We start from the raw sequence: 12,217 nt of genomic DNA, 5'->3' as shown, positions 1-12,217 counted from the left end.
TATATATATATATATATATAGTAAAGAGATAATGAGAATACTTAGAAACTTGCAGGATCCATGGAAAATCCAATGTTTTGATGTTTTTTCTGGATATAGCATAAAGAATTAGCTTTATAGATGAATATAACCATATTCAACTACCACGGTATTCGAAAACAAGGCTACATCAGAGGTCACTATCATATTCTTGTCCAGGGTTGCCAGATTGGCTTTTTTTTTTTTTTTTTTTTTTTTTTTAACCAGTTCGGCTTGCATACAGGAACAAGCAGAATATAAGATGAATTTGTAGGTTGAAACTAATATTAATATAATCATTTTTGCATTAGCTGAGGGTGATTAATGTTCTTACCAGACACACTACAGTCCCCCCCCCCCCCCATCCCGGTCCTTCAAACCATCATTATGTGTATTTGTGTGTGAAAGAGTGTGATAAAAGTTTTATGGGACATTCAACTCCATCCCACCCTTGCCACATCCTTGCTGATACTTCCTGGATTAAAAACCCTCCTTTTGGGTAAATGAAGTTCTCAGCTGTGCTGAAATAACACCTTCTTTGTCTCCTTATGTATAGAAAAACCTTCACTCCCCCCACTACTCCTGGCTTCTTCCTGTCATTTCTGCATTCCCCTCCACCCTTCTGCCCGGTTCTTTTTTTTTTTTCCGGTCCTCCTCCACCCCACCCCCGTAGGTTTTACTGAATAGAAAATTTCTTTGCTGACCTCCACCTTCTCTCTGCAAATGTATTCCATTAAAAGTTTATTTGTGAGGCTTTTAGTTTTGTTTGGAATTGCCAAGAATTTCGTCTCTCACAATTTTCCCTACGAATTCAACCATTAAATATGCATACAAATCTATTATGTAGAGTTCAAATGCTATCAAATCTATTGTGGTCTTTCAACTACAAACATTGGAAAGGTATGAACCATGATATTTTCATTTATAGTGGAAAATAACTTGTCTCCAATAAATTGCATATGATATATATATATATATATAATCTCATTCAAACACTACCAGGTTTGAATATATGGTTAAGTGGCAATCTAAATCATTTACAACTGCTTTAAAGCTTCACCGCTCACTCATTTTTCGACCAAATTTCAAACAATTACAGTTTATAGATCACCTTCTCAGCGGTATTGTGAAAAAAAAATCTTCAATTTTTGTTCAGTAAAACAAGTTATGAATTTTCTGGCGTTCAAAATCATAAAAATATGCAAGGTGGTGAGCGACGTCTTTATGACTGTTTTCCATAGCAACCACTTTGCTTCAGACACTGCTGTTGCTACTAATTCTAAAAGTAACAAGTGAAACAGAATGAAAGCATGAAAGGGAGATAATTGGGGGGGGGGATTTTATAGAAAGCAGACGAGTGCGGTACATTATTACATGTGTTTATGGAGGAGCAAAAAATAAGACTGAAATTAAACAAAGAATAAGTGAATTTATTGGAAGCCTGGAAAAATTATGGATTACAATAGAAAAATGCGAGCATGAAAAAGTAAAGAACTAGTTGTTAAAACTGGAAAAGAAAAGGACAAGATATTCTCGTAAAAAATAAATTTATAACTTAAAATATTGCAGCATTAAGAATTTTTTAAAATTCAATTTATAACATATAATTAATTCTTAATACTGCAATATTTTAAGTCATAAATTTAGATTTTTTTACTAGAATATATTGTCCTTTTCTTTTCCAGTTGTAACTAGTCCTTTACTTTCCATGTTTAAACTTAACCATATTACTTTTCATGCTCGCATTTTTCTATTGTCATATATATATTTCATCTTCGAAATGCCACGCATGAGTGGCATTTCGAAAATGAAATTTTATAAAAATACGAAAAAAAAATTTAAAACTTTACACACACAAGTCGCCACTTAAGGCCTGAAGGCCACTAGAGAATAAGGAGTAATGAGTGTAAGGTTGTTGGTGAGATTACGGATTAGTGATCGTTTTTTGTGGATTGAGTAGAATTTGATTAAGGAGGCGGTTTAACAGAAACTAGTTTACATTGAATTTGGAAACTAGCATGTAGTCGGCTAGAAAGCATTCTTACAGTATTAGTTCCGTAAGAGGACTTAGAAGAAAGAAACTTTGTTCATGGAATTTACGTTTACATTTAGGCACGGACAGAAGAGGGAAATGAAATTAAATGTAACATTAAATGGCTGAAAATGGGTTGATATGCCACAAGGAAAACTTAACCAAACGATTCTGACTTCTCTGAATGCCAGGGTCTCCATTTCAGTTCACATCTGGAAAACGGACATTTTTTTTTTTTTTTTTTTTTTTATTAAATCATAATTTTTATTCTGCTTCTCCTCAGTTTCCTTCTCTTCCCCCTCCTCCCCGCATCATGTTTAAAGCTAGTTTATGGTTGGTTGGTTGTATGGGGAAGGAGGTAAATGTCTGCTTGATTTGATTAATTTTTCTAATTAACTTTTTTTTTTTTTTTTTTTAATGACTTTACATTCTTCCTGCTCACACTAGCAAGCCAAGGCATATTTTGCACCGCATGGCTGCACAAGACACAAGAGGAAACGTGGGTTTCCTTCCTACGTCTTTTATACAGATGGTCCTATATGTGAGATCTACACATGTGCATGCATTTCAGCCCTCCCTCCTCCTCCCAGATGTCTGAATGTGGAGGGGAAAGTAAATCACATTTTGAAAAAAAAAGTGACTTGGATTCATTTAAATGGTCAGGAAAATAGCTATCGAGTTTTCACCATAAGGGGTTTATTATAGCTGGCCTTGGTGTAATCAAACCTTTTTGCTTGAACCTCTACAGAACGGCAAGCAATTTAATTTTTTTTTTTTTGACTGCTCAATGTCTGCAATGCAAAAGCTCTTCTGTTGGAATTAGCAGAGTAGGGGGGGGGGGGCGATACTATTCATTCCTTAAATTGCCCAGCCCATACCCTCTCCTGTATGATTGTAATTTGTTTTGTTTGTTACTCCATAATATAAGAGTATATTAACGTTTGCCACTCATTTAATTTTTATAAACATTTTTTTTCACTAAAGAGTCACCGCTTATCAAGGTCCAGAGGCCACTCGAGTATAAGCGTTAATGAGTGCACAGTGGTCAAAGGGAACACGTAGTAATCGTTAGTAGTGAAAATTTGGTAAATTGGATTAGTTAAGATGACTCGTCGAGAATTTGTTCACGCACATTGGACTTGAAAATAACCAAATTGTAGTCAGTTGGAAAGCAGGAAAATAAAACAGTTCCAAGGGCGTGCAGTTCTAAAAGCTTTGTTCATGGAATCTATGCTTAGGTTTAGGTGCAGATAAAGATTGGAGGAAATTATTGATAGTGGTTTCGGCTAGATGAGTGTTTTTTGTAAAAGTCAGGCGGGGGGGAGCATAGATTGGAGGTCAGACGAGCACTTGCCATGATAATAACGATAAAACAGACAGGCTCACAATGTCTCTTCTGTGGGAAAGAGAAAAGGGCATCCCTCACTAGACTATGAAGTCTATTTTGATCTGTCAAGGGAGGATGAGCTGCTTCTAGCAGCTCTTGCCCAGATGTGGGAACAGTACTCCATCCTTGAATGTACTTGGCTCTTATACCGGTACAGAATTGCATCAACAATGAGATATCTACTGGCGCAGTAGAATGATGCCATCATTTTATCAGCAGTCTTGGCAATGGATTTGATGTACGTGTTTGATCTCGGATCAGGAGTAAAGGTCAAACCTAGAAGTTTGTCAAAACATGGAGCCTCCCAAGACTAGAGCCATTCATCTTTATCCACTTTTATTGCTTACCGTCAAGACTGTAAAATCACATTTATGGCGACATGTGGTGAACGGCTTTAAACAATCTCGTGTGAAATAAACTTTAAAAGAATATTTTAAAATCTTATGAATCTGTTTCAGAAACAATCCCTATTTCCTTCCAAAACCACTTTTATTTAGACAGTTGTTTCTGCCAATTTCAAGGACATATATTTTCATGATATACAAAATGTCACTGATATTGATGAGGCTTCATCAGTGTAATCTAATATATAAATCTCACTATGTCTGTGTGTCTGTCTCCATTTTTCAAATTCCATCTTCTAAACGGATGGTCGCTTGACGGCGTGCAGTAGCTCAAAAGATTGCATATAGGGTGCAGAATTTTATTGGATATTTAACCGGTTAAAACAATTGCTAAGGGGTTCAAACTTGAAAGAAATAACACCTTGACGAGCCATGGCGTTATGCGCATGCGCACGATCTGTAACAGACATTTATTTAGTAAAATTAGTGTTTGAAGTCGGTTGTCTCTTTGGTGCAATGATTAGCGTCATCAATTACTAACACCAGTGTTGTGGTTTCCAGCTCTACCGTTTATATATATATATATGATTACATTTCGCTAATTAACTTTTAAATGTTACGTAATAGTTATACAGGAACACTTTTATATAAAAAAAATACAGAAAAAGTATTTTTGTCGTACATAACGAAAATTTCATATTCCAAATATATAGGATATATTATATATATGCTTATTTGTTACATTCACATAATCATGTAAATAGTTCAAGTAATGGAATTGTGTATTGAATTCACTCCTAGACTAATTAACTGATCATTATGAATTTTAATGATGTTTATATATTTCTATTATTGGATTCACTCCTAAATTAACCGATCATTATGAATTTTAATTGTGTATATGATTATATATTTTGTCTTGGATACACTCCAAAACTAATTAACTGATCATTATGAATTATATGTAATGTGTATGTTTGTATATGTCTATAGATGTCATTTTCCAACAATCATATACAATGGTCACTTTTGATTTATGTGTACAAGAAATACTATCCAAGTAATAAGGTACTTGTACAGTATAGCACTCATATGAAAAACTTGTGTAAAATCGAGTAGTTTAATCTTTGTGGTACTTGCACAGTATCCTACCTAAGAAATAAGGTACTATTGCAGTATAGTACTCACATGAAAAAACAAAGAATATTTTACCTGTGACTTAGATAAGTTATTAAAACCGTAAATCCCGTTAAATATTCTAGTAGTATGACTTGCATGTGAAAAACGATGTGCTTCTTCACTATAGCACCTAGATTAATAAACAAATTCTTATCCTTGACATACAGAAAATTTAGCACAACAGAAAATTATTGTTCTTTCATTTTTTAATTAGAATAAAAAAGTACTTGTGCAGTATCCTACCAAAGAAATAAGGTCCTTGTACAGTATAGTACCCATATGAAAACAAAGGAAATCTTACTTGCGACGTACATAAAGTAATCAAAACCGAAAATCATGTAATATATTCGAGTTGTATGGCATTTATATAAGAAATAAGGTGCTTCTTTACTAAAGCACTGATGTAAAAACAATTTCTCACCTGTGACACGGAAAAGTTAGCACAACAGAAAATTATGTAAAATTATCGAGTAGTTTCATCTATATCTTAGAAATGACGTACTTGTACATTACCCTACCCAAAAAATAATGTACTTGTGCAGTATAGTACTCATATGAAAAAACAAAGAAAATCCTACCTGTGATGTGTATAAGTTATTAAAACTGAAAATCATGTAATATATTCAGGTATTACATTTCAATTAGAAATAAGGTGCTTCTCCACTATAGCACTCTGATGTAAAAACAAACTATTATCTATTATATATACGTATAACAAACTGCAAACTATTTTGGATTTTATTAACGTAATTTTCATCTCGTTTCAGAACCTGGTCTTACAGAAGTGTGCTACAGCACCTTGGCTCTGGATTACATGCAAAAGACGCGGCCACCTCATGCTCTGTGGATGTATACACCGGCCTATCACAAGTCTGAAGACTACCTGCTGCGATGCAACCAGTATACTGAGAATGAACAGAACGCACATGCGACGGATGAGGCCGAGGAATGTCTTGAGTCCAAAGGCCACACAAGCCATTCGGGTTGTAGTGGGGCAAGCAGCAGCAGCCAAAATCAGCCAGTATGCTCGGCACAGAACAGTGGTCAGAATGTGTGTAGTTACAATAATTCCTCCTCAGACTATGTATTTTTTAACCCCGCACAGAATGAATATTTGGAAAAATAGCATCAAGAGATGATGCATTCTGGGAAAGGAACTTAAATCCATGTATGCACAGGTACACACTTTGCTAAAAACATTCATTGTAAAGATGATGTGAATGTCTTTTCGTGATTGACCAATGTACATTTGAAAAAAAGGAAACTTTCTTCAAGCTGAAATTGCCAAAAGAAATGTGTTCATGATGACCTTTTTTGTTTGTTTACAAATTGTCTTTGAGTTTTTAATTGACCAAAAATTGGAACTTTACTGCTTGGATTCTCAGGAGAATAAAAAAAAAAAAAGAAATAAAAATTGTGATGGACAAATGTGTGGGGAGGGGGGTGAAAAACATAACACAGAACAAAGTTTGCTTTTTTTGTTTTCTTTTTCTTCAAAAGAAAAACAAAAAAAATAATTTTATTTTTTTAAAGTTGCTTCAATGAAGAACATTTTATGCCATTTTATTTTTGGAGGATTTTTTTTTTTTTTTCCATTGTAAAGTCGGGTATTTTCCAAAAAGTGGAACAATTTTACTAAAAGACTAACTCATCAAAGTCTGAAAATCTGGAGTTGGCAGATCTTCACTTCCACCCCTCCTAGGGAGGGTGTCCATTATTACAAACTGATTTTGGTGGAATTGATTTTAAAAATTACTTATTCAAAAAAAAAATATACAATGCCACCTTAAAAGTATTATTCCTTTTTGTTTAGGTTTAAAGGGGGGGGGGGTATAAAAGAAAAAAATGTTAACTTGAGTTCATTCAAAATGTCTACTGGATGAAATTTGTTGTCCATTCAAACTTTTTTTTTTTTATTCAAGCAATAAAAAATTAAAACCTAAAACTGGAGGGATAGGGGGAGGTATGGAGCCAAACGATTTTGTATTGACTCTTCTGTTGCAATTGAACAAGATTGAATTCCAAAATAGAAAAAGGAAATCTTGGCTTATAATTGTTATCCTGTATAATTACATGCAAAAAATATTTATTAGAAAAATGGGGTTTCTACAGAATAGTTGGATTTGAAATAAATCGAGTCTTGGGTTAAAACATTACGTACTTACATGTTATGTTGAAATTAGTATAAATTTTCAAACTTATGAAAAACTAGCCTGGTTGCCCGGGTGAGCAAACAAAAAAGTGGTAGTAGGCAAGCAGGGTCGAACCCGTGACGCGAATGAGGAAAAAAAATGTGAAAGAAAACCTAACGTCTTACCACGACGCCATGACGCAACCGGAAGTGTAAAGCATTCAAATTTAACATAATCAAAGATGACTTGCAGAAATGCCATTACTTTTAAACCTCTCACGAAGGTCGTTTTTAATGTGAGAGGGGGGGGGCAGCTCTGCCCCCAAAAAGGGGGCACTCTGGCAGTATCCGAATAAATAGTAATCGTTTCAGTGTGAAAGGTTGCCCCCAACATTGACCAAGGACCAATTACAGAACAAATACTACCCGAGTGAAGGCCGGGAGATAGCGTTTGTGTTTGATTAGTTTCGCTTTATTTATACAAAAAAGATGAAAAGATGAACAAACACTCAAAACGACAGCATGGAGGGAGTTTTTTAAAACTATCAAAAAAGAAGATAGACGATGTCCGTTTTCAAATCTGAGATATTACAATCTAGGAAGTATGTGAAAACTTCTCCCGGAATCTAACTGATGCGAGAACCCCAACGCAAAAGGCCTTTCCCCATCCCACCCCAGTTGTTTATTATATATTAGACGAAGTAGATGTATTTTATTTTTTACAATAAAAACCATATGCTACCAGTTCAACATTTTCTATTTTGAAATGGCAGTTTCATTCAAAGCAAGGGAGATAAGTCAGTGTAATATAGAATTAGTCACAAAGAACTGTTCCACATTAAAACTTGATACAACTCAATAATTCGGTAAATTTATTATTACTTGTAATTATTTTTCTCTTGGATATTTTCGTTTTGTTCTTTTTGTAATTTATATTAATTTAGATGTGACAATTAAGTATGGTGTTTTCACCTGAAATGTATTTCAAACTCCACTATTCTGCAGAAGTACCAACGGGAAAAAAAAAATCAGAAAACGTTTATATAAATGTTAAGTAAAGAATTTAAATCTTATATGGATTAATTTTAATGCTTTCTTTACTCTGAGAAAGAGTAAATCCAAATAAAACTGACTATAGAAGAAAATTGTTTAAACTTTTGAATATTGAGTACACAATTTTGCCGTTCACACAACAGGAAATAGAAATCAACTTCAAAACTTTTTAAAAAATGAATAAAGTTTGAAGTTGTAATCTGTCCTGATCAGCACGGACACAAACTTTTTCAACTTTTGTGAAGAAAAAGAAAAAAAACAAGTTAGTGATTTTAATTAATTTTAAGTTATGTAAAATTGAAAAGTAAATTTATTTAAAAGCCCCGGTCGTGGTTCCTTTTTATAGGAAGGCTACGATTGCAGCTTCTAGTGGGATAACGATTAAATTTTTTAAAATATGAGGAAAAAAATTATTTAATTTAAAAACAAAAATTCTCTCCAGCTTTTAAAATCCTAGTCACAAAAAAAAAGCAAAGCTGGTTTATTTATTCCAAGTCTTCAAGGAATTCTACCTTTTTTTTTTTTTTTTTTTTTTTTTTTTTTTTTTAACAAATTAGGAAAGGAAAAGTTCTTCAAACAAAATTTAAGAGAATAACTGACCACGGATGTACATTTTTTTTTCTCATAATTCTATATTTTTTTACCCCTTTGTTTTTGTTTTTTTAGGGGTGGGGGTACTGTGCTTGATTAAAAATGGGACAAAACTTATTGGGATTTTTTTTTTTACTTATTTATATCATTCAAGATTTTTCATTTTTGGAGAGCAATGTATATATTTATTGAACTTGATTTAACTTTTTTTTAATTTTCTCTTCATTTCAAAGAAAAATCGTTTGTTTTTTTTATCTCAACAAAATAAATTCCATCTTCCCAAAATGATCAATTTTGTTATTTTTTCTGTTCATTGTTATTTAAATGTTCATCAAGCTCTTCCTCTTTTATCTCTGTCCCTTCCTTCATTATCTGTCCCCCCTCCAATAATATTTTTTTGTTCCCTTCCCTCCCCCATTCCCGTCTCTGTGGCCCTTTCTTCCTATCCCGTCTCTGTGGCCCTTTCTTCCTATCCCGTCTCTGTGGCCCTTTCTTCCTATCCCGTCTCTGTGGCCCTTTCTTCCCCTCCCCCCCATCCCGTCTCTGTGGCCCTTTCTTCCTTCCTTCCCCCAGTCACATCCCATCTCGATGGCCCTTTCTTCCTTCCTTCCCCTCCCCCCCATCCCGTCTCGATGGCCCTTTCTTCCTTCCTTCCCCCAGTCGCGTCCCGTCTCGATGGCCCTTTCTTCCTTCCTTCCCCCAGTCGCATCCCATCTCGATGGCCCTTTCTTCCTTCCTTCCCCCAGTCGCGTCCCGTCTCGGTGGCCCCTTCTTCCTTCCTTCCCCCAGTCGCGTCCCGTTTCGGTGGCCCTTTCTTCCTTCCTTCCCCCAGTCGCGTCCCATCTCGATGGCCCTTTCTTCCTTCCTTCCCCCAGTCGCGTCCCGTCCCGTCTCGGTGGCCCTTTCTTCCTTCCTTCCCCCAGTCGCGTCCCGTCTCGGTGGCCCCTACTTCCTTCCTTCCCCCAGTCGCGTCCCGTCTCGGTGGCCCCTACTTCCTTCCTTCCCCCAGTCGCGTCCCGTCTCGGTGGCCCCTTCTTCCTTCCTTCCCCCAGTCGCGTCCCGTCTCGGTGGCCCCTTCTTCCTTTCTTCCCCCAGTCGCGTCCCGTCTCGGTGGCCCCTTCTTCCTTCCTTCCCCCAGTCGCGTCCCGTCTCGGTGGCCCCTTCTTCCTTCCTTCCCCCAGTCGCGTCCCGTCTCGGTGGCCCCTTCTTCCTTCCTTCCCCCAGTCGCGTCCCGTCTCGGTGGCCCCTTCTTCCTTCCTTCCCCCAGTCGCGTCCCGTCTCGGTAGCCCTTTCTTCCTTCCTTCCCCCAGTCCCCCTACTCTATTCCCTGTTTCTATATATTGTTTTATGAACTTTTACCAACAGTCCAGTTTCCTTCTGTTCATAAGTCATTACCAGTTGGTGAGGTTTGGGATGGGTACACAAGAGAAAGAATTCGGTCATCTCCATACTATCACCCCACCCCACCCTAGTTTTTGTTTACTACGAAATGACAGGTAATTAACAAAGAAATTAATCTTTGAAAACCGTTTTTTGCTGCCACTTCAACCAACAAATCATAACTGCCAACAGACATTTCGAGAAAGAAATAAAATTACTTCATTTTGACACTTTCTGCTGTGAAAATTTTTCAAGTTAATTTTTTTTTATATTAAAAAAAAAAAAATAATGTGCATTCCTGCAAGTTTTTCCTCTTAAGAAAACCTCAATTTTAAAGCAAATCAATTCGACAACTTATTTCATTTTTAACTTTTTTCTTTCAACGTTATTGGTACTTGTTAAGATAGCCGATAGATCGGTTTTTTTTTGGGGGGGGGGGGTTGATAGACTTCTTTCTCCAACTTACTAGATTACATTGTAATGACGGCCAATATTTTTAGCAATACTTTTTTTTTTTTTACTAAAAGCACAAGTTGTTTCACTCGAATTTTCGTAATTTTTTTTTATATTACTATTTTCCACTGGACAATTATTTAATAACGACATTTAACTAAAAAAAAATCTGTCAACTAAGTTATTAACAAAATATAATCCTACTTCCATTCGGCATGGTACACGGGTACCTTTTTTCTTTCCCCCCCCTTTTATTTTTATCTTGATGCTAATATTTATCCCCTTTCATTTTATTGGAAGCAAAGAATGAATTTAAAAAAATATGTAAGTCTATACAAGGGTCACTCCAAAAGTTAAGCTTCCTATTTTTTAACTCTTAAGTTGAAGAGTTGTGAAGATGAGACTGGTACCATTAAACGAGCAACCTTTTGTGATTCCAAAATCATTTTCCTACAGTCATCACCATTCTCAATGCATTTTTGTATAAATACAGAAAAAAATCTTTAGTGTATATATCCGTCATGGGATGAAAATGCCATATTCCAAAAATCACAAACTGAGATACTAAATGGCTGGTGTCTAGCACTTAAACGGGCGGTCTGTTTCTGCTCGATCAGGGGAGATCACTCAATGTGTTATTTTGCAATATTTTTTTTATAAATGGAGGGTATGATTAAAGAAAATTGGAAGGTTTTATTTATAAACACTCGTGATAGAAACTGACCAGTCAAATGGAGTCATTTTCTGCTAGAAACAAACCGGAAACCGGAATTGCTCTAGAAAAATACTGGACCTTGTAGAATTCTTGCACATAATTGTTTTTGTTCACACAAAGATTGGATCATTGTGTGCAAAAGTTTAAAAAGTAGGACTTATACAGATCAGTTACCCACAGAAAACTTTTTTAAAATTAAACATGGCTTTCAATTGAAAAGTTCTTACAAAGATTTTCAGAAACAGTTTCATTTTCAAGATGAAATTTAAATCTGCAAAAAATTTGCACCAACCTAATAGATGAACTGATTTATTCTTTTTTTTTTTTTTTTTTTTCAAGGTTGTCTTTGTTAAGCCACTACCATCACTTACGATTGGCCAAGATCAAAGTGTAGTATCTGTTCTTCAGATGCTGCACTTCCATTTCTTGTTCTCTTTCTGTGGAGGAGCAGTCCTTCAAGACCGAGACAATTTTTTTTTATTTTTGTACCTTTTCTCCACGTTAAAAAACGACCCTGGTGTCTAACTCTGTCCCGTAGGGAGGCATTGTAAATAGGTATCCTCACCTGCTGATGAAAGTTTACAAGTAAAAGCATGAGACCCGAAGCAACAAGGTTGTTGGTGCATTTCAAAAAAATTTATTTTTTATTTTAAATGCATTGTTACAACTAACAGGTCAGAGATAAAGACAGTACTTTAGCTGCCACACCCGCACTGCAACTTCAAGGAGTGAAACAGCTGGTTCTGTCGATGAAGTAGACTACAGACAGTGGGGATTGAACACTATATACCAGGTTACACTAACTTTATCTTTGCTCCTATCAAAAATTGAGTTTTTCTTTTTTGTTTAAACATTGTTCAGTTTACTATTTAAATTAAATCGCCCATGATAGATTTATATCACCCCAAGCTGTTTCCTTTTTCATTAGAGTTTG

At 35.6% G+C, this 12,217-nt stretch overlaps 1 protein-coding gene across 3 annotated transcripts in view; it reads left to right on the top strand.

The window, feature by feature from the left end:
- The window catches only part of LOC145293226 (uncharacterized), a 55,432-nt gene extending 46,409 nt beyond the window's left edge, over nucleotides 1-9,023 (top strand). For all 3 annotated transcript variants that reach the window (XM_080139770.1, XM_080139771.1, XM_080139772.1), the window contains exon 3: nucleotides 5,728-9,023. In XM_080139770.1, the coding sequence (XP_079995896.1) occupies nucleotides 5,728-6,086 (359 nt within the window). In that variant the 3' untranslated portion in view covers nucleotides 6,087-9,023. The remainder of the gene's footprint in view (nucleotides 1-5,727) is intronic.
- The last annotated feature ends 3,194 nt before the right edge of the window (nucleotides 9,024-12,217 follow it).

Source organism: Euprymna scolopes, chromosome 14, assembly GCF_053919585.1.
Source record: "Euprymna scolopes isolate OS-2025 chromosome 14, ASM5391958v1, whole genome shotgun sequence".
Taxonomy (NCBI): Eukaryota; Metazoa; Mollusca; class Cephalopoda; order Sepiida; family Sepiolidae; genus Euprymna; species Euprymna scolopes.
The sequence above is the reverse complement of the archived record's forward strand: the minus strand, read 5'-3'. Positions and strand labels throughout refer to the sequence as shown.